The sequence below is a fragment of the Colius striatus genome, chromosome 6 (assembly GCF_028858725.1).
Source record: "Colius striatus isolate bColStr4 chromosome 6, bColStr4.1.hap1, whole genome shotgun sequence".
Lineage (NCBI taxonomy): Eukaryota > Metazoa > Chordata > Aves > Coliiformes > Coliidae > Colius > Colius striatus.
In genome coordinates, this window is record NC_084764.1 from 44,823,136 (window position 1) to 44,845,285 (window position 22,150).

Here is a 22,150-nt window from a genome sequence, read left to right on the forward strand (position 1 = left end):
CCCAAGCCCTGGCAAACAGTTAATTTGTCCAACATCTGTATTTCAGCCTTATGGAAAGTTATGATAATTCTTCTTTTTTATCCTGTAAGCTTATGAAGGATTGATTGTCTCTTATTACTTGATTATACAGTACTTGACATAACAGTCTCTTGATTGTAATTGCACAGGCCATGCATATTGCATTACCTGCCTAGCTTTACCAAATATTATGTTTCCTTATCCTTAGCTTTTTCCCCTTTGGATTTGAAAACTAACATTTCCCATTCATAGGCCAGTCCTTGGGCTGCAATACCTCACTGTGCAGCCACAGACAGCTCACACATTGGATGGGCTGCAGACAGTCCCCTTCGTCTTTCTAAGATCAATACAGGGGACTTTCAGTTTTCTGTGGATGAGTTTATTGCTCGAGTCTGAAAAGGGCAGGCAATTGGCTACATGCATGTTCACCTCTCTCTCAGACCCACCTCAGCTAGAATTTCTTTTCACATCCATTTGGCTGCCTAAACTTCACTCCACTGCACTCAAGAAACTCACCCTGCCTCTAGAGAGTCTTCGTGGAAACCACTCCTGCCCCTGTGATCACAACTGTAGTTCCTGCAGTCCTTCAGGTTTAGCTCAGGATGAAAGCCAAAGCTCATCAGAGCCAGGGGATCTGGCATCCACTTTTGACTGCCCTCTAGTATTTGCAGAAAGTCCATCATTGTGGGCTCCCTTTTCTCTTACCAGTTCTTTCTCCTTTCAAAGCCTCTTAAACTGAGCAAATGTCTCAGTGCACAGCATTCAGAAATTACTACAGAGCAGCTGGGTTCCACCTCATGTTTCTACAGGCACTGACAGTGCATTTCTTAACACCCCTCAGTTTATATTTATACCTGCTTAAAGCCAAAGCTATTTATCAATCTGCACAGAAGATCTATGGGGAAAAAAAAGGCACCACCCTTGTCACAAACTACCTTGACACATCCTCCATTAATGCCACCCACTTATAGAGTCATACTTACAGATGGCTTTGAACCTTTTCGTATTCACCTACTGAGGGGATAATGCTTCATACAGCTGTTGAAAGAACTAGCTTTTCCTGGGGGGAAAAATCTCAACAAACAGAAAAGGAAGAGTTCAAAGAGGTGGGATTGCTCAGAGTTCATCAGACCAGTGCAGCTATTAACAAAGCAACAGGGAAGTGCCTACTGTCTGAGAAAGACTTCCCAGAGGCACACACTTCATAGCTGAGCAAACTCACTCCCTTCAGCAGGTATCTAACTAGCAAAAGTCAAGCAGAAGCCTCATGAATGGAAAATTGCTGACAGGTGGCAACAAGCAAAATCTCTTTCAGCAGCTCTTTCAGAGGCTGGTGACAGATTTTGATCACATCTACACCAGTACAAACTTAGGATGTTCCCTTTAAGGCTGCCAGTTGCTATACAGATGCTGCAGCATTATCTGTACTCCACAAAGCAATATTTCCTCATTACACCAGTGATAAAAGTAGCATGGGCTCTCCAGGCAGGTTTTGACACTTGCAGCATGCATAATGCAAGGGGCTGCACAGCTGTGAACACTGAGGAATAAATAGAAATAAGGCAAGAGCACAAAAGAGAAAGAGGCATGTTTACATTTCATATCTTGGGGTGTATAATCCTAGCCTTGGATTGCACAGCAACAGACAGACAACAGAATGAAGTGAGACGCATCAGAGAGCACGGGAGAAAACAGCAGCCGGATCTGGGGACCTCCCAGGCCCTGTGGACTCAGGCTACAATGAGGTTTACCATTATTATTGCTGGCTGTTGCCCAGGAAATAGAGCCTGAAAAAAAGGAGAGGATCAGTTCAGAGTTTTCCTGCAGGCTCACAGAACAGAGCAGAGAAAATGGTTGTGTCTCCTCGTGTTGTAGCCTCAGACCTGCAGAGCAGGCACTGGGGCAGCAGCTCCTCAGAAAAGCAGAGCAAAGATTAAAAAACTTAGTGCATAACTTGACTTACTCCTCAAAATGTTTCCTAATTAATGGCAGTGGCAGTTCAGGCTTCTCCCTCGCTGGCTGAATGAATCCATTTTCCCCTGCTCCAGCCCTATTTCATGTCATGCAGGAGTTACCCACTGCATTCAAATGTTCCCATTTCCACATTCATCAGTATTTTCTCTCCTCTTTGGGCAAGCAGCAAAAGTTTCCAAGCCATAGTTTATTTACAGTACATTCGATTCATGCCTCTAGCCATGCTAGGAACAGCCCACACACCAAACCTTACAAAGGTTTTTAGGGCTCATTTCAAACCCACAGATGACACACAGACTGGTGCTATCTGCCTGTGGAACATCACATTTAATTGCCTTACACATCTGAATCACATTAGGATTGTTCAGGAACTCAGATAAATTAGAATACAAACTGCAGATAAACCACTCATCCTGCTCCTTGTCAGCAATCCCCCCCCCCCTCCCCCCCCAGCAGCTACAGCAAACTGCTCTGAATTCTAGTTAATGAATGAATTTCCATTTAATTGCTGTATTGTATTGTTTGCCTAGAAAGGGAGCAGAGATTTTTGGTGGGCTGCTCATTTATCTTGGCGTGTATACCCACACCTTGATTAAGAGGAAGACGTTTCCTACTGTAAAGCTTGCAAACTTACACATATTGCTCCCAATATTGAAATGATGACACTTTCTTGCCTGTCAAAAGCTTTCTATTAATAATTTAGATGAGTTTCATCCCTACAGCAAGAGCATTTGATCTGAAACCTGAGAAGAAAACTGGTTGCACTATAAAAGCTAGATGTACACCTTTTACCCCAGCCACAAAAGAGACAGATGCAGGCTGCTAACACACACACACACACACACAAACACACACAAAAGGTCTAATTTAGATGGAAAACAATCAGTATAGCAACTGTGTATTAATAATACAGTGAGGAGAAAGTGTCAGCTAAGCACTGTAATTCCTTGAAAGGTGAGGAACTTGTTCCCCAAAAATGTTCTCCTTACAGAAGCAGCTCCTACCTGAGGCTGTTGCCAGATAGAGTGGTTCTTGTGCAGCCCATAGCAGAGATTTCATCATGTCAGGCTGACACCTGATGTGTTCAGTCTCCTGGAGTATGGGATCTAGCAATTATCTGCCTCTTCATAATAAAGGTGCAAAGCAACCTATCAGCTCTACTTCTTTTATTTGTTGCACTGAAGTGTTCAAAACACTCCCTGAGAACAGTATTCCAATACAAAAGAGTGCAGCAGTTTACTTTCCATGCCCTAATAGCAAGTTTCTTCTGTTTCCCAGCATCTCTGTAAAGGCACAGCATTGTCAAAGGCTTACATGGGCCAAAGATCAACCTCTCTGTAAAAGGTGTTGTAAGGAAACACCTCGCTGCCTGCCTATGCTTTGGGGCTCTGGGGATGACATGATCAGTGGGGATTACCAATGCCAGCAAGTCTTCCCTGAATATGTGCCAAATGTTTAGTCCAGGGCCTGCACATCCTTTCAAAACCTCTGCTACCAAATCCTCCAAAGGATTTCCAAAGCAATTTCCAAAGTACAGCTTGAAAAATCCTTTACAAACAAGACAGAGAGGCTCATTTATAATCCCCCTTGACCAGCCCAGTGATGGCTTGTCTCCCCTGTAGCAGCCACAGAGGTATTTCAGCTGCCTGAGGATACAGGAGACTGCTGGGCACTCAAAGGGGTCAGCCTTTCTGGAGCAAAAAGTCACATCCACTGCGCTCCCAAGCTGCTCTTCCCTCCTCAGGGCTCTGCCTGATGGTGAGGAGCCATGCTAGAGCTGTCTGCTCGGGGGGTGACACATTGCTCAGGCAGAGCTGGGTGTCTGCTGTTATGAGGGCACTGCTCTGGCACACAGCCTTCCAGAACAAGGGACCTGAAGTCCCACAGCTGAGGCTGTCCTAGGGATTTACAGAGGGAAGTGGCAAGTGCATTATGCATTTCTTACCCTGATGTCTTCTCCTACAAAGTGGTCCTCTGCAGGAAAGACTTCAGGAGCTTGTGTCCTATAGCCAACCTAATAAAAACAACATATGTTTTTACCTTTACAGTGTGTTACAAAGCAGAAGAGTTTCAAGCCTATCATCAATGTCCTAAGCACAGCAATCAATGGCTGAAAGTCTGCCACCAACAGGTTTCTTTGTGGTTGTGCCCACGGTGAGAAAGGTGCACTACAGGCATTCAGTGATGCAGTAGTCCTTGTGAGCAGCCACTGAGAACCAACAAGCAGAGGAACAACAGAAGCAGAGGGAAGACATAACCAAACATGGGGCTATTTCAAATCAGTCTTGAGCCAGGTGGCAGCAGCTCTATTTAAAAGCAGAAAGAAGAGGTTTGTGTAGGAGCTGGTGAGGGTCAGACCTGGGCAGTGACGTTGCAGGGAAGTCTGTGTTGGAATCCCTGTGAAGTCATCTATGTCTGACGGGGACTTCAGCACGGATGGGGCTGTGCCTCCCCCTGTGAACGTAACACTACACCACACAGATGATGTACTAACACTTCACATCTACTTAATTGTCATGAATCTTTCTCACAGAGATTCACAGTAGTGCTTGCTCAGGAGGGAATGATTGCAGAACTTGAAATGTAAGCATTCAGAGAGCAAATTAATGTCTAATTATGAATGCCAAAAATAAAACCAGAGCTGTTAATTTCAGGAGCAGATGAGAAGCCCTTAGTTTATGAAGAAAAATAACATCCCTCTACAAAATATCTGAAGAGTCCATTGATATTTTTGCCCTAATTTACTCAAATTACTGCCAAAATTTTCCTCTAACAAGATGTCTTACAAAAGTGTTTTGTATTCCTTCACACAGCTGGCACCTTCTGCGCTGGTTTTAGCTCTGGATGGGGGTCAGATGCCCTCCAAGTCATTCTATCACTCCCCCTCCTCAACTGGACAGGGGAGAGGAGGGATATAAGGAGAGGTTTGTGAGTTGATATCAGGACAGGCAGATCACTGAGCAATTAGTGCCATGTGTACTTGTAGAAGAAACCCTTGTGTCTTTTTCTCTCAGCAGTATTCCCATCTCCTGGGAAACAAAACCAAAAAGCTCTCATGTTTGGGAAAAGTAAAGAATCTGCAGATGAGTGTGTGGATGTCATTAAGATTTAACTTCATTGCTTTTGCAATGATATGTGTCAGAGGACACCTATCTGATCAAAATATTATCTGTCTGAGGTTGCAACAAAGAAAAATGAGCCCATGTCATGTCTGCAGCTCACAGATTGAACATTTCATATTAACAGCAGAACAAGCATTTTCATTTTTATGCTAAAATGATTTGAGATGGTTTCTGCATTGCAAGTAATTGTGTGTATTAAAGCAACCAGCAAAGACATGCAAATTAACCATCCAGGCTGGATGGGGCTAATAGACCTCTTATCTTTACTTACAAGAAATCCTCTTTGCAAACAAGAGCAGCTTGCCTCAGCAAGGACAAACAAAGCAAGGAAAGAGAAGGAAGCAAAACCAACTCATCTGCTTTAGGAGGTATGATATTCTTTACCTAATATTCAACTTAAATCATTTTCTATGCAAGGTGGAAGGGCTCTGGGATTTACTCATGTCCCTCAATAGGAAGGTACCATGGGAGGTGGGGATGCAGTGAAACTACACAGCTCATGGGTGAAGGTCTCTCTAAAATACACTTTGAGGCAATTCTTTGCTACTTGCTTAGAAGAGAGTGGTAAGAATCCAAACACAAGAAAATTGCTTCCTCAAGGTAACCAGCTCTGTACCAAGGATGGAACACTTACACACAAGTTGTTCCATAAATTGCTCTTCTAAGGACACACTTCAAACTATTTGTTAGTACAAATCTTACTCAGAACTAGGAAAGATACCTGAGGTTTGTGGCTCTGCTGATGGAAAATGAAGAAAATTGGATCTAGCTGGAGCCATTTAGACTGTGAACTTCAGGCTTGGTGAACTTCAGCCTTCTCCAAAGTGTTCCTGCAAGGGTTTTTAGGTTAATAGGCACTTACCCAAAATGTTTAAAACATAGGGAAAATTACAGTTCCATGGAGTTTCACCACTTCTGTGCAGCACTTAGGTATGCCTGGTAGGCTTCTGTATATGCTTGTGTAGAAGGAAAAAGGGGTGAACGAGCTTAATTTCTTTAAATCTCCACCTAAAGGCAGCAAAGGGAGCCCTACTCCCACCTACACCACTCACTACTCCCATCATAGGGTAGGCTGCTCTGTCCCAACTCACTCGTGTGGCAGATTTCATCTGGCAGGGGACAGCTTGTCTTACTACCACCAGAGATCAAGTGCTTCTAAAACTGCCTTCTTCTCTCCTCATAATGTCTTCATGCATTTCCATCCTTTGCAGTGAGAAAACACCAGATGTGTGAGCACTCTGCACAGTGGTGAGTCACGAGGAGACCAGTGAGGGATTTACCAAAGTGCCAAAGGCTCTTTGAAACTCTTCAGGTTACATTTATGTTAGCAACTAGTAAGGCTCAAAAAGAATAAATGTGTGAAGTCTTTCTCACACTTGAAAATGCAGCATCTAACCTACATGCATTTAGGAGGGTAGGGGATACTCTGAGCTATCTCCAGCCTAGTCCCATCAGCTGGGAGGTGTTAAATATGATCTTCAAGCACATCTCCTCATGGAGGTTCATTTGAAAGAAGTGCAGTTTGTGCCCTCTGAACCAAAGGATTCTAAGTGACAATAACTGGGAGATTTTTTTGGTTATCAATATCTTTTCCCCCAAAAAGAGCACTCCTGACCAAACAGAACATTGATGTAGATCCACCTTGTAGGAACAGCTATAACACAAAGGATCTGCAAGACAGTAAAGCAGTAATCAAAGGCAGAAAGAGAAGCAGACAGGAGAGGCTAAAAAGAATTAGAAGGGAGAATCTCCAAAAGTAAGAAGCCTCATTAAAACTGGAAAACAGAAAGGTAAGAATGGAGTGCAAAGAGCTTTGGGATTTCTGGCTGGGTTTCTAATGACAGCTGGAATGAAAGCCTGAAAGGCACAAGGCAGAGCACAGCAAAACCACATTTGTTGAAGAGAGTACGAAGGTAGTGTAAGCACACAGGCTACTGTACATTGGAATGCTGAAGAGAAGGTGCTGAAATGAGGAAAGCTGAAAATTAAATGGTGAGGATGTGAGCAGTGGCTAGGAGGAGTGGGGACTAAGGGAACAAGATCAAGGCCAGCTGTAGAAAGCAGACCAAATATTTTCAGTTGAATGCAGTCCAAAGCCATGGACCAGGGCAATGGGAAATCTGAGAGCCCTGTTTGGTTCTGCTCTGCCACAGTCTTGTAGCTTTACAGTTGCCTGTCCCCTGTGGAAAGAGTCATCCCATTGTAATGCCATACCTTATTTTTGTGATTAGGCCTCTAGCTGAAATATAGAGTGAGTCACCAACAGTATTTCAGCTGAGTGCACACAGTGACTCTAATAACTGTCTGCTAATTAGCAGGTTTTTTGAGATAAAGACAGTTGAATAGCTTGCCTCCTCTGACACCCCAAATTAATAATGCTCCAGGAGCAAATAATAAAGTGCTAGAGATTAGCATTATTACTTTTTGGTACAGTACAAAATAGATTAAAATGAATCTGGCTTGTTTATCTACACAGTCTAGACTATTTCAAAATGCCAAAGATCTCTGCCTTGGCTCTAATATACGATGCCCTGGGGGACTCTATGTAAAGCTGGAAGAACTGCTCCTAAACCAAGGTTCAAAATCTGTAGATTACAATTTCATGAATAAAATTAATTAACCAACAATTCATTACATTGTAAAAGCTTCATCTGACCATAATAACCCTCGTTTGCAGCCCAAGCAGTGCTGGGTAATTGCAGAATGCTGGAGCAACGTGGGTATTTTTTGATTACAGTTCATTACATAAGATTACAAGGAAGAATTTGTCTTTGAATCATAATGAAAACTTAATTGACACCACCATTCTAAAATATTTCCAATGATTAAATTTCAGGCTGTGTCTTCATCAGTTTTATATTAGAAAGAGATTTGAACAAGATAATCTGTGAGCACAGTTTCATTGCACTGTAAAACCTCTGTCTGCATGTCATCAGTAATTAAAACTCCAGCCATCTTGCAGATCTGACACCAATGCAATTCTAACTTTGATACTCTTTAGGAGCATGCAGTTTCAAATTGCTTTTGTTTTCCTCTGCTATCATTAATCAGGTTTAAGCTTTACTCCCCAACAGTATAAAATGAATACTTGCAAGAGAGTTTCAGGAGGGATAAATGTCAAGACACCAGAACGATGCTTCAGGACATAAATTAAGCAACAACACGGGGAATATTGTGAAATGCAGTTACTTTTCAGTATCTGCAATGGTTCCCAAGGACTGCTCCCCTGGATCTTTCACTTTGTCCAGAGTGCTCTCAGCTGAGGCTCCACATAAGCCTCATCTACTGAGGCATTTCTACCATGAGCTCACATTTATTCCAGAGGCATTTCCCAGCACTGTATTTAAAGACAGATCACCTCTTGTGGAGGTAACAGGAGGCATCACACAATTGCAGTGCTGCCCATCCCTCATATAGACACAACTGCCTGCATGATTTAAAGTGGCAATAGCATGTTTTGAACCAAAATACCTGGAGAGCCACCCTCTTAGAAAATGCCAGAGCTTCAGCTGAACTCCTTCTGACATTCACAAAGACCCCACAGCTTGAATTAGGAGTGACTCATCAAATCACTGAACCAGTTGTCATTTAAAGGATCCAGCTGGCTTGTATGTTGGAGAAACTCTTCTAAGAGAAGTGCAAAATTCAGGCTCCTGTGGAAGAGCTCACTGCTGAACAAAGAAGTGAGAAACTAACAGGCTGGGGAGACACAAAAATAAAAGTCACATGGGCCACATTGCATGGTTCACTGAAACATAATGCCTTGTGTTAAAGCCTGTCAGACCTGTCACAAACTCATTAAAGCCAAGCAGCCACAATGTCTTGGTCCAGACTTCACACAGTACAATTGTGGATGCAGAGTACATCTTGGTACAGGCTTATTTCTTACTCCAAGCTGTAAGAAACACAACCTACAAAGCAATGGAGTACATTTTGCTCATTGCTTAGCTCAAATCTGCCATTTGCAAGGCTGTTCTGAAAAATTTTCTCTGAAAAGGTTGTTTTAACTGGGTTTGTGGTAAAAATGAACAAAACCCCTTGCAAATCACACAATCACAGAATCTCAAGGGCTGGCAGGGACCTGGAAAGCTCATCCAGTGCAACCCCCCTGCCAGAGCAGCACCACCCAGAGCAGGGCACACAGGGACTCATCCAGCTGGGTTGGAATGTCTCCAGAGAGGAGCCTCCACAGCCCATCTGGGCAGCCCCTGGCAGTGCTCCCTCACCTCAACAAGGAAGAAGTCTTTCCTTGTGTTTCTCTGGAACTTCTTCTGTTCCAGCTTGTCCCCATTGCCCCTTGTCCTGTCACTGGCCATCACTAAGCACAGCCTGGCTCCAGCCTCCTCACACCCTTTATGTATCTGTAACCATGAATGAGGTCACCCCTCAGTCTCCTCCAAGCTCCAGAGCCCCAGCTCCTTCAGTCTCTCATCACAAGGGAGATGCTCCACTCCATCATCTCTGTGGCCATGTGCCACATTTGTGCAAAGATTAAAACCAGAAGAATAAAAAGATGCTACAGAGGAAAAGTTACAGCTGTAAAAGATCTCTAGATATCATGACAATTTACTCAGCACAATTACCCTGTGTATGTTATACACTAATCAGACCAAAACCAAGCAGAGCTTATGGCATTCCCTGCAAGGCAGCACATCTTTTTTACAGAGAAAAATGGGGTGGGAATACATATGGCTTATGTGATGCACAGACATGAGTTTTTTATATGTGTCTACACACACATATATATCACAGAACCACAGAATCCTAAAGTTGGAAGGGACCTCAAAAGATAGCTTCTAGAAGCAAGCAACCCAAAGGCAGGGAATCCAAATTGAAGATACATTTACAAGCAATCTATATATATGTAAATACACAGTTATGGCCTACTGAATTTTCTGCTCACAGAAGAATAGCCCAGCTCCTGTCTGATTGCCAAAGAACATTCCCTATGCTGAGCTGAACAGCAAGGTGACAATTTTCTGTGTGTGACATCAAGAAGTCTGGAGAAATGCATTTGTGTTCACAAGGAATTAGGGAAGCACATTGATTGTTTCCCACCCCAGGTATCAATTCAATGATCATCTTGTCAAGAACAACAGGAGTAAAATACTGAAATACAGACACCATGGATTTTAAAAAGGGTTTTTTTCAGTAAAAATATCTACTTACAGTTTTGCTTTGTCTGTGCACAGCCATAAATGTAAGTTCAAAACTCAACTTTAAACAACAGTATTTCAAGAACAGAAATTTATTGACTTCAAAATCAGTTTCAAGACATAGAATCACAGAATGGTAGGGGTTGGAAGGAACCTATAGAGCTCATCCAGTCCAAGCCCCCTGCAGAAGCAGGGTCACCTAGATCAGGTTGCACAGGAACGTGTCCAGGCGGGTCTTGAAGCCCTCCAAGGAAGGAGCCTCCACACCCCCTCTGGGCAGCCTGTGCCAGGGCTCCCTCACTGAAACACTGACACAGTTTTTTCTTATACTTAAGTTGAACTTTTTGTGTTCCAGCTTCATCCCATCACAACTTGTCCTGTTTTTGGCTACTATAGAAAAGAGGGATGTCCCAATCTCCTGACACCCACCCTTTAGATATTTATAACTGTTAATGAGATCCCCCCTCAGTCTCCTCTTCTCCAGACTAAACAGCCCCAGGCCCCACAGCCTTTCCTCGTATGAAAGATGCTCCAGTCCCCTGATCATCTTGGTATCCCTGCACTGGCCTCTCTCCAGCAGTTCCCTGTCCCTCTGGAGCTGGGGAGCCCAGAACTGGACACAGGACTCCAGATGAGGCCTCACCAGGGCAGAGTAGAGAGTGAGCAGAACCTCCCTCGACCTGCTGCCCACACTCTTCTTGATGCCCCCTGGCTGTCATTGGCTTCTTGGCCATGAGGGCACATTGCTGGCTCATATTTAGTTTATTATCAATCAGGATACCCAGGTCTCTCTCTGCAGAGCTGCTCTCCAGCAGTTCGACCCCCAGCCTGTACTGGTGCAGGGGGTTGTTCCTTCCCAGCTGCAGGACTCTGCACTTGTCCTTGTTGAACCTCATGTCCTTGTTGAACCCCATGTTGAACCTCAAGTCATCTGGCACATCTTTCCCTGGAACCCTCAGAAGGCATTTTACAATAAAGTTGAGGTGGTAACAGCTTCTCATTTCCAACAGACACAGTCCCACCTACCCTGTCATCTTCCTCCTTCTCGCGTGGAGAAGCTGCTTTGCTTGAACTCCATTATCGCTTGTCTAACCCTTCAGTGACCAGGTCAGAGAGCTAAAATAGTCAAAACTAATTTAAATTAATGACAAAAATAAAAAAGAGAGCTACAATTCCAGGAAGATCAAACAGGTATTAATTAATCTCAGTGTCATTCTCTGTTAAAGTACATGTCCTCACGAAATGCTGAGGAAACAGACTCAAGTTGCACCAGGGAAGGTTTAGATTGAAGACCAGGAGAAATTTGTTTTGCCAAAAGGTTTGTGAAGCATTGGCTGCCCAGGGAGGTGGTGGAGATATTTTACAAGGTGTTAGATGTGGCAGTTAGGGACATGGTTTAATGGACTTGGCAGTGTTGAGTTTACTGTTGGACTCAGGCTTTTTACAGCTTAAACGATACAATGATAAAATGTGGGTTAGAGAAAACTGCATTGAAAAGCTACATAGAAAGTGCAATAATTTTCTTAGGTTTAGCTACTGAAACAAGGCTAAAAGATTGCCACAAAAGGGACAGATTTGTCAACAGGGCCAAGGGAGGGAGGGAGACTCGCTAGCTAACCACAAGACCATCTTAACTCCTTTCTGAAAGCACACACTTAGAGGCCATAAAAGACAAGACAACAATCTCTCCTCCTTACAACACATCACAAAAACATTCCACGTTCCAAACCAAAGGTTTATTTCCTCTGCCTTTGACAGGCTAACAGGAGACATCCTGAACACTAACTCTGCTTGTTATTGCCAGATCTTGATTTCCCCAGTCCAATCACACGTTGCGAGGAGCGATGGCAAGACTGGGTGAAATATTGCGCTCACACAAGCCTCTTCATGTGCAGACAAAGTGCGAATAATCCGAGCAGTATGATAGTTGTAGAAAAACACTTTGCCATCTGAACTTCCTGTCACCAAAAGTGTTCCATCTGGAGAAAATTCACAGCCCACTGCAAATCCTTCCACCTGTGAAAAATCAACAACAGTGTCAGTCCCGGTGCTGATTGGAAGAGCTCATTGTGATGTACTGAATATAGCAGCAAAACAATTGTACCTTTAAATAAGCAAACATGAAACACCTCTCCAGGTGTTTCTTAAGCACAGCTGTAACACAAACTTCTTTAATTAAGCTAGTAGGTATTCATCAAGTCTTCTAATAACTACTTTCTTCAGAGCGTATGTGATTCGAAACAGACTGGCACACATGGAAGCAAATAAAGCCATATCATATCTATCACTGGTTTATAATCAAACCCTATTAGCAGACATATTAAAAAGCACAGGTACATTGCTATCTTCCCCACAGACTGGGGTAGGAAGTTCCCAGTGCAGAAGGATACCTTATGCCCTTCGTATCTTTTCCTTTTGTTGATTCGGTAGGGGCGCTGGGCAGAAAACAAAGCCATGTAGTTCCCGTTGGTCTGAGCAACAAACACGGGCTCCTTCGGGTGCACACTCAGGCTTGGGCAAGTGTAACGCTCCTGAAAACAAGCATCAAAAAACCCTTGTGTGAAACAAAGGGTCTGTTCAAATGATTCACTGGATCTGTTCAAATGAGCCCTGGCTGCCCAGGGAGGGTGTGGAGTCTCTTCCTTGGAGGGCTTCAAAACCCACCTGGACACGTTCCTGTGTGACCTGATCTAGGTGGGAGCTGCTTTAGAAGGGGGTTGGACTGGATGAGCTCTAAAGGTTCCTTCCAACCCCTACCATTCTGTGATTCTATGATTCAGGTTATTTTTTGACCTTTTCAAAGACCACAAAAGGCAAAAAGTACATAAGTCATCTGGCAGTATACATTACAGAAAGATACTTAACTCCTTACAATCCACTGAAAGTCCTACACCAAGACAAATATTAAATCAAATCTCCACCCCAGCTTCATAGATAATGACCAAAGTCCCATCTCCCACTGAGCCATAATTATACTGCAGAACACCTGGAGAAAGGTAACTCCAGCCTGATGGTACTCGATCATCCTCTTCCTGCCCAAGGAAAACTGAAGGTCAAAGTGAATTCTCTTCTCCCATATCACAGAATCTCAAGGGTTGGAAGGGACCTGCAAAGCTCATCCAGTGCAACCCCCCTGCCAGAGCAGCAGCACCTAGAGTAGGGCACACAGGGACTCATCCAGCTGGGTTTGAATGTCTCCAGAGAAGGAGACTCCACAGCCCATCTGGGCAGCCCCTGCCAGGGCTCCCTCACCTCAACAGGGAAGAAGTTTTTCCTTGTGTTTCTCTGGAACCTCTTGTATTCCAGCTTGTGCCCATTGCCCCTTGTCCTGTCACTGGCCATCACTGAGCACAGCCTGGCTCCAGCCTCCTGACACCCACTCTTTATGTATCTGTAACCATGAATGCGATCAGCCCTCAAGCCTCCTCATCTCCAAGCTCAAGAGCCCCAGCTCCCTCAGCCTCTCCATAGCCATACTGTGCCTTCCCCACTACTTTGTCATTCTAAAACCCTCCATTCTCTCAGTTCTGGCCACACTGACAGGAATAGAAATCACCCCATTTAAACAGACACCTTCCCCCACCATGCTCTTATAAAATGCTGTTATGCTGGGTATACTGCAGGAAGGTTGGTTTAGAGCTCTTCACTATTCATTTGTTAACTCAGAAAGGCAATAGATCAAGTCCTATTGAGATCCAAACTGTTCTCTTCCATCTTGAAGGGTTCAAAGGTGACATTCAGAAAAGTGAAGCCGAGTTTCCAAAGTCACCATCAACTTTTGTTTGTGCACAGTGTAGAAAAGGGAGAAAAAGGTCCATTTCAGAGATGTTGCAGTTGTGATAAGATAAACCTTGGCAGAGTTTTGTTTGCTTGGGGGAGGATAAGGAGAAAAAAAGTTATTCATGTTTTACTCCTTGATCCTGAACCTGAATGGTCTGTACTTTATATATTCACAGATCATAGGGGTTTTTTCCTATTGCCTATCCAAGATGTTAATAGCTCCAATATTGGACAAAGATACAATTGTGTAAAATGAAACAGCCCCATTAGATCATCAACTACCTGTCCTTGTCAGCAGAGAACTGCTCATTTCAACCAAAAAGCATCTATGTACAATCCAATTGTATTACATTACATAGGATATTAGACTTGGGTTTTCAAACACCCAGGGAAATGGAATTATCTATTAACTTCCCTGGTAATCTCCTCTGAAGCTGTCAGCCTTTCTAGACAATTTAGTGCATTAAGTATCTTGCCTGGATAGATTACTGAGAGAAATACTCCACCTGCACTGACACAGGCATATTTTGCCTCTGTGATTACGCTGTACTGAGGTATCTACATGCATCTATCAGGTTGCTATTACTATGTGAATATTAAACTCCATTTGCCAATGGTCCTCACTGCAGCTGATGAAACACACATGAAAAGGTGTGGGAAAAGAAACGTGGCACTATAGCAACTACTGCCAGGCACCATTGGCAACCTAGAATGACACTGCAGTGGCCAAGCCTAAATATAGCTGAGTTGTCAGTGAATGAGCACTGAAATGTAAATATCTTGAATCCAAGGAGAGCTATCAGGCTTGAAGGTTGTTTCTTAAGAGTAGGTGTTTTAATATAAAACCAAACAAAGCCCTCAACTTACCTTAAGAATGTTTTACACATCCCATATCACAGAATCTCAAGGGTTGGAAGGGACCTGGGAAGCTCACCCAGTGCAACCCCCCTGCCAGAGCAGCAGCACCTAGAGCAGGGCACACAGGGACTCATCCAGCTGGGCTGGAATGTCCCCAGAGAAGGAGACTCCACACAATGATCTTACAGAAAATCAAAAGCTGTTTTTACACCCTTGACAGGCACGAAATTCTAAGTCATGACCCAAACAATGGTAGCAGTTACCCTTACATGAAATATCTGATTGGAGATCTTTGCAGCACTTTGGAAGTCCCACGCAATAACGGTACGGTCAGCTGAGTCCCGGCTCACGGCATCTGTGCTTGTCAGGAATTCCCTCCCTTCAGGGAGAAACAGTATATCCAGTGTCTGTTGTACTGCAGCTTTGTACACTCTCAGCACCTAGTGGATAAAGAACTTTGTTATTTTTTAATGGATCAGAAGAACGTGGTGGCTTCTGTTTTTTCTCTTTGTATTAACAAGTATCTCCAACAAATGATGTATTATATTAAAATATGAGAAGGAACTCACTTTTAACTGTTGAAGTACTAGTGTATTAAGTAGCTTGTTAATGTCTATAAAGAGTGAATGCACAGGAAAATGAAGCGAGGTAAAAGAAAACATTGGTATGTATAATTCATATAGCCTATGTACATAAGATTCTGTTATACATTCCCTTGGAAATTAAGTTAGATACAGAACAAGCTTTAGACAACACAATCTTGTGGAGCTAGGTCTACACAAACTCCTTTCCACTTTATGAACTTCTTAAAGGTTCCCTAGAAGGGACAAAGGAATCTTTGGCAGCAGGCTTGAAGGCTTGGTGAGGTGAGTTTTAAACTGAGGGACTCAGAGAGCAGGATCTAAAGTGGCAATGCTACACCATTGCAACCAAGTGGGAACAAGCCAGGCCAACCAGAGAGGAGACAAACGCTCCTTAGCTGCCTCCCAAGATGAGAACCAGGAGATGAACCACCTCACGCATATGTAAACCAGTGCAACAGCCTGGGGAACTGGAAGAACTGGAGCTCTGCACCCAGTTATGGCATCATATGAATAACTGAAACATGGTGGGACACTGGAGGATTGTGATGGATGGCTATAGGCTGTTTCATAAAGGCAGGCAGGGAAGAGGAGGAGGAGTTACAGTCTATGTTGAGAACCTTGAACATATAGAAGTCAACTATGGTGACTGAAGAAGGCCTACCAAATGCCTCTGTGTTCAGAGCCAAGGAGTCATCTCCAAGGGGGATCTTACAGTAAGCATCTGCTACTGACCTCTAAACCACAATGCTAAGGCAAATGGATCACTTTTGGATCACTTCAGTACGCTTCGAGTCAACAGAACCTGGTGCTCACAGGTGACTTCAACTACTGCAGACACTTGTTGGAAGAAAAATACAACAGCTCATATGCAATCCATCAAGTATCTGGAATTGTACCTGGACTGCTTCCTCACACAGCTATTAGATGTGCCAACCAGGAATGAGGTCTACCCTGCTGCTGAGTGTGTCCATGTTGGCTTCGTAGGCAGCTTCTGACTGAGCACGCAAGCTCTGCTCCCTCAGATCCTGCCTTAGCCTATGAGGGTTCAACCCCACACCTCTCACCCCATCTGCCTACCAACTGACCTGGCAAGAAGCAGTCTCTGCTGGTTCTGCTGAAACAGAGGCTTACTCTGTCACTGCTGAAAATGATGGGCAGCAGGGGAAGAAAGAGTCATCAACACTTCAAATCACATCTGGGCTCAAGAGTAAACAATTTGGCTCACCCACCATTTCCCACCACGTTATTAATGCACGTGAACAACCTCTAAAGATGTTTGTGATGTAAAAGGAAATATACAAGTTCCCAAATATTCTTCCCAAATATCAGACACCCAGATTCCCACACTCGGGACTGACACCAAAGGGGGTTTGGTCCATGTACAAATAGGTCCTCAGCCACAGGACTCGCAATATTTTACCAGCCCCAGAGTGGATGTTTGAAAGAGATTTTGAAGAATTCTAAGGAATATATATGAACAAGTTGAATTGCCTTACTTTCCACCTTTCTTCATGAAATTTTACATCTCTGTTGTCTACTTTGAATTTTGCTAATCAATGCTTTTGCTTTCTTTTTCCTCTGATTCGCCTCCAGTGAAGAGAAACTTCAAGGTAAGTGGCCAGATCAAAGCAATCCATCTCTAAATATGGTGAATCTTAAAAACTAGGACACCAGGAGACTCCTAGTTATTAATATCTAAATGTCTCATTCTCCAAGATAGATAAAACACAGCAGACAGCACTCCCAACAGCGTGTGCAGAGGTTGGGCCTTCTATCATCACTAGGAAAACCAACGGAGTGTTTGAAGTGTTGCACTGAAACAGTTCCCGACTTCGTGAGGCACTTCAGTGCTTACCCTTAACAAAGCACATGACTACTGACCTCAGCGCCCAGACTTTTCACAGATACTGGAAGCACAGATATATATATATTTCTTAACAATTTTCAGGTGTCACAGTGAGATTTCCTGAACTGTAACTCTGTTCTTTTTTCCTTTGATTGGATTAAGTATGAAACATTTGAATATAAAACACATCATGAGAACTTCTTGATTTCTCGCCTCCAGCCCAAAAGGCTGACTGCTTGGGAATTCTGCTTTAGGGTAGGAATATACTAGATGATCTCCTGAGGTCCCTTCCAGCTCTGCTTCGTGTCATCTGAGCATGTAGGATGGCTGCAGCTGCTGCTCCAGTTGCATTGCACAGGCATTGTGAAATGCACAGCAGAGAAATGCAGCTTGAGCATTCAGTGAAGAACCTCGGTCATGCAAGCACCCTACACACCCCACCTCCACACGATGTAAACCTGCAGACTCAACACAGCACACTTCTCAGCAATCTGCCTGCACTTTTAAGACAGTCAATGTACAAATTTGTCACTTGCCCTCATCAGATTTCTCAGCCAAGGAATCTGCATAATGTACAAAGCAATTAAACTTCGTAAAGCCAAAAGGGCCATTTGCATATTTATAACCTCCACTTTCTCTATGCAGAAGTCTCCATGCAGAGCTGTTTCTTCAGACAGTTGTAGAAGGAAGTCCACAGTTCATTAGTAAAGTAGAAAATTAAACTGTGCTGCAGGAGTTAAAATAAAACACCAGCAAAAAAGCCCACAAAATGTAATAGCTGCCTGGAAAGAGAAATGGAAAACCACACTGAAACCTGACAGCTGTAGGGACTGCAAGAGAAATGAAACAAAGTTAAATCATGAGGTGTGGACATAAAAGGCTCTACCACCCTGACAGAATGAAGGAGGCAGCTACTTAGCAGTTGGCATCTTGATGGAGGTGACAAGTCCCAAGTGGAGGGTCAGAAAGAGCAGAGCAGAACGCAGCAAGAATGTGTGGAAAGAGAGAAGCAGAAATCAAAGTCAATTGGTGCTGGGAAATTAAGAATGATGTAAACCAATAAATGATAATGATGGATACACAGTGTCCAGCACTGTTAAGAAGTTAAGGTTTAACTTTGGGATTTAACAGGTTTTGTAGCAATGGACAACTCCCTGTAAGAAGAAAGGAGAGACTGGAAAGTTGGAAACATGCTTTTCATTTTTGCTGAAGTCCTGTTGGGCTCTTACATAAATTGCCACTAGAAACTTTAACATTTCACTGCTAATCATTCAATATGTTTGCTTGCCTGTTATTTAGTAGCACATCCAACCAAACTACCTGTGGATCTGAGCTCTGCAATAGGAAACTGTCCTTGTAAAAATTAGCACAGAACACTGTCTTTATTGACAGGTTTGATATATATGTCAGAGAAATTACACTGCTTAGTCTTCAACCTACAGAGTCAGAACTGCCTTGGAGAACAATATATGAGCATTTTCAAGAGTAGCTTAAGTAAATACAGTTTTGGCAGGGATGGAGTAGCTGGTATAGGGCTGTATTTTGGATTAGTGCTGAAAGAGTGCTGATAACACTGGAAACACTTTGTTATTGCTGAGCACTGCTTACACAGCATCAAGACCATTTCTGCTTCTCACACAGCAAGTAGGATGAGAGTGCCCACATTTCATCCCAGAGAATCACAGAATGGAAGGGGCTGGATGGGACCTCTAGATGAACCCCCCTGCTAAAGCAGGTTTGCCTCAATCAGGTCACACAGGACCATGTCCAGGTGGGTTTTGAAGCCCTCCAGAGAAGGAGCCTCCACACCCTCCCTGAGCAGCCTGGGCCAGGGCTCCCTCACCCCAACAGCAAGGAACTTTCTCCTCATGTCTAAGTGGTACCTCCTGTGTTCCAGATTGTGTCTGTTACCTCTTGTCCTGTCACAGGGTAGTACAGCTATTTAAACTGAGGGGAGCTGGCCAGGAGGCATGGATCACCACTCGGGCATTTGGCAGTGGGTGATGAACAACTCCATTGTGCGTTACTTGCGTTTTTGGCCTGGGTTTTATTTCTCTCTCTTTTTTCTTTTATTCCTTTTAATTATAATAGAATACTAACAACAATAACAAAATATGGTTTCTTTCATTTTAGTAAACCATTTTTGTTTCCTCAGCCCACAAGTTTTACTTTTTCCCCCTCCAATTCCCTTCCCATCGCACTGGGGTGAGGGGCGCGAGCGAGTGGCTGCGTGGTGCTTACCTGCTGCCTGGGATGAAACAACAACACAGTATTGACACTCACACATAAAGATAGCTTTCAAAAATAACTAACAGCAACACCCCTGCTCAGAAAAGTGCTCACAATTAAACCTGCATTGCTCTACCTTAGACAATTAATTCATGACACGCCTGAGAAACTTGCTTAGGAAAAGCACCAGTGTGTCCCTACCCTGCTAGCTTCAGTTTCTTAATAACAGCTTTTGCTTTTTGCAGATTTATCACCCAGAAGCATTGGAAAATCACAGTCCACTTCTTCAGTCTAAGCATGCTCTGGACATAAAACAAATCAGTTCAAAGGAAGGTCTAATGGCTTCTGGTGTCAACACGATCCAACGTAATAATAAAGCTTCATCACTGAGGCAAGAGTCCGTGGCTGCAGGCATCCAACAAGAGAGGTAATTTAAGCAAATTAAATCAGTTTCAGGTTCTTATGGTTCTGGTGATTTGAAGAGCATGCTGTGATGCTGAAACCCAGGTACATATTTCAGATCAGTGTTCTATAATACTTCTCTGCACAAAGCACATGCAATGCCTGGTAGTTTGTCAAGAAAACTCCAAGCTGCCACACGAGCAATTCAGAAGCTGCTGGTCACCTGCAAGCCATGTGCCCTGCACTTTCCCAAAATCACCTGCAAGCCATGTGCCCTGCACTTTCCCAAAATCCTCTCCAGCTCTATGCAAGTCATGAGAAGGCTTTGTATAGTCATTGCCCTGATCATCAGGAATGAGGCCTCAAAACAAACCTAACAGGACTAGAGGCAATCTGCATGGTCATAAAGAAATCCCTGAACATTCAGAGAGTGCCATGGTTTCCATCCTGGAAAAATGGCCATTCTTTTTCTTCCACTTCTTGTCCTATATTTTCACATTGCCTGTTTTGGCATGCAACTGGCTCTTTTTACTGGCAGGTTGGGTAATTAATGCAATGGGGGACTGACTAAAGTCTCCTCTGTGAAACAGTACTTCAGCATTACTAGTAATAAAAAATGCATTTTACCTTTAAAGAAAGTCTATTTTGCACAAAACAGAAGCTTTTTACCCTGCTGCAGTGCAAGCCATTTGTGTTGATCTATTCTAGGGAGTAAGGTGTTGAGGAAGATGACTACTATTTGCTTTTAGCTGTGTGTTCACAACAAAAAAACCACCAACTATATGACAAATCCAATTTATGTCTCTGAACTCCAACTGAAAACTACAATGGCAATTTTAATCAAAACACATGAGGCTATCACAGACAAGAAGATGAAGCATTATACAGTCTTATGTTCTTTTAACATAAGACAGCTGTACTTCTCCTTATGTAATTTATCAACATTATTTTGGTTTTCTATTTAAGTTTTTTTCCTGCTTGTAACTGCTCTGCTCAGAAACAGCTCGAGACTGTCAGGGAGTCTTGAGAATATTTAAAAGGAAAAGGAGACTGATAAAAATGAAGCAGTGTCTGAACTTAATCTGGCATCAATCTATAAGGTTTTACCTAAGGATCTTTAGGTGTGAATAATGTACACTGTTTATTTTAAAGTCACTTTCCAATTGCATGAGACAGCACAAAATCTTGTGATGGAGAGTGTCAACCAATTATTAGGATTTAAAAAAATATGTTCCCATCAGCTTCTTTATTTTTTATTATCTTCCCATCTTAGATAGGCTGGGAAGTGAATCTGTATACAGGAAACAGACAAGGAACATCTGAGATACGGAATGGTCTTTTTATGAGGAGCAGTAATCAAGGACTTGTAAGTATAGAGGTGAGATCACAGCATCATAGAATCTCGAGGGCTGGAAGGGACCTTTATAGATCATCCATCCAGTGCAACCCCCTGCCAGAGCAGGGCCACCTTAAGTAGATCACGCAAGAACTCATCTAGGTGGCTTTGGAATGTCTCCAGAGAAGGAGACTCCACAGCCCATCTGGGCAGCCCCTGCCAGTGCTCCCTCACCTCAACAGGGAACAAGTTTTTTCCTTGTGTTTCTCTGGAATCTCTTCTGTTCCAGCTTGTCCCCATTGCCCCTTGTCCTGTCATTGGCCATCACTGAGCACAGCCTGGCTCCAGCCTCCTGACACCCACCTTTATGGCTTTGTAAACATGCATGAGGTCACTCCTCAGTATCCTCCAAGCTGAAGAGCCCCTTCAGAAGGGAGATGTTCCACTCCATCATCTTTGTGGCCCTGCACTGAGCTCTCTCCAGCAGCTCCCTGTCCTTCTGGAACTGAATTTGAAAGAACTGGAAGTCTGAGCAGCATGAAGAAGGTTTCTTTAAGAACTTTAAGATTCCAAACCAGCAGAAGGCATCTTCAAAACACACGGAACAAGATGTTTCTTCACACAATACACATTTAAGTATCTTGCTACAGGATGTTGCAGGCGTAAAAAACTCAAGAACAACCAGTTCCACAGTGTGAAAATTCAAAAAGATCTATGAAAGGCAAAGACTATCTGTGGTGCAGGAAGTCTCCAGACTTGAAGTGTGAAATGCCTGGGTAACCATTGCTGGGAATGGTGATAAAGAAGTTCTCCATGCTTTCATAGTTTTGCTTGCTAAGTCACTG

The 22,150-nt window shown here is 43.4% G+C and overlaps 1 protein-coding gene across 7 annotated transcripts in view; it reads right to left on the reverse strand.

Moving 5' to 3' along the window:
* Nucleotides 1–10,346: 10,346 nt before the first annotated feature.
* Nucleotides 10,347–22,150, reverse strand: part of WDR25 (WD repeat domain 25) — an 84,883-nt gene continuing 73,079 nt past the window's right edge. For 6 of the 7 annotated variants that reach the window (XM_061998697.1, XM_061998699.1, XM_061998694.1 and 3 more), the window contains 3 exons: nucleotides 15,178–15,348; nucleotides 12,661–12,801; nucleotides 10,347–12,286 (listed from right to left, as the gene is read on the reverse strand). In XM_061998697.1, coding sequence (XP_061854681.1) covers nucleotides 12,065–12,286; nucleotides 12,661–12,801; nucleotides 15,178–15,348 — 534 coding nt within the window. In that variant the 3' untranslated portion in view covers nucleotides 10,347–12,064. The remainder of the gene's footprint in view (nucleotides 12,287–12,660; nucleotides 12,802–15,177; nucleotides 15,349–22,150) is intronic. The other variant, XM_061998700.1, reaches the window with a different exon arrangement.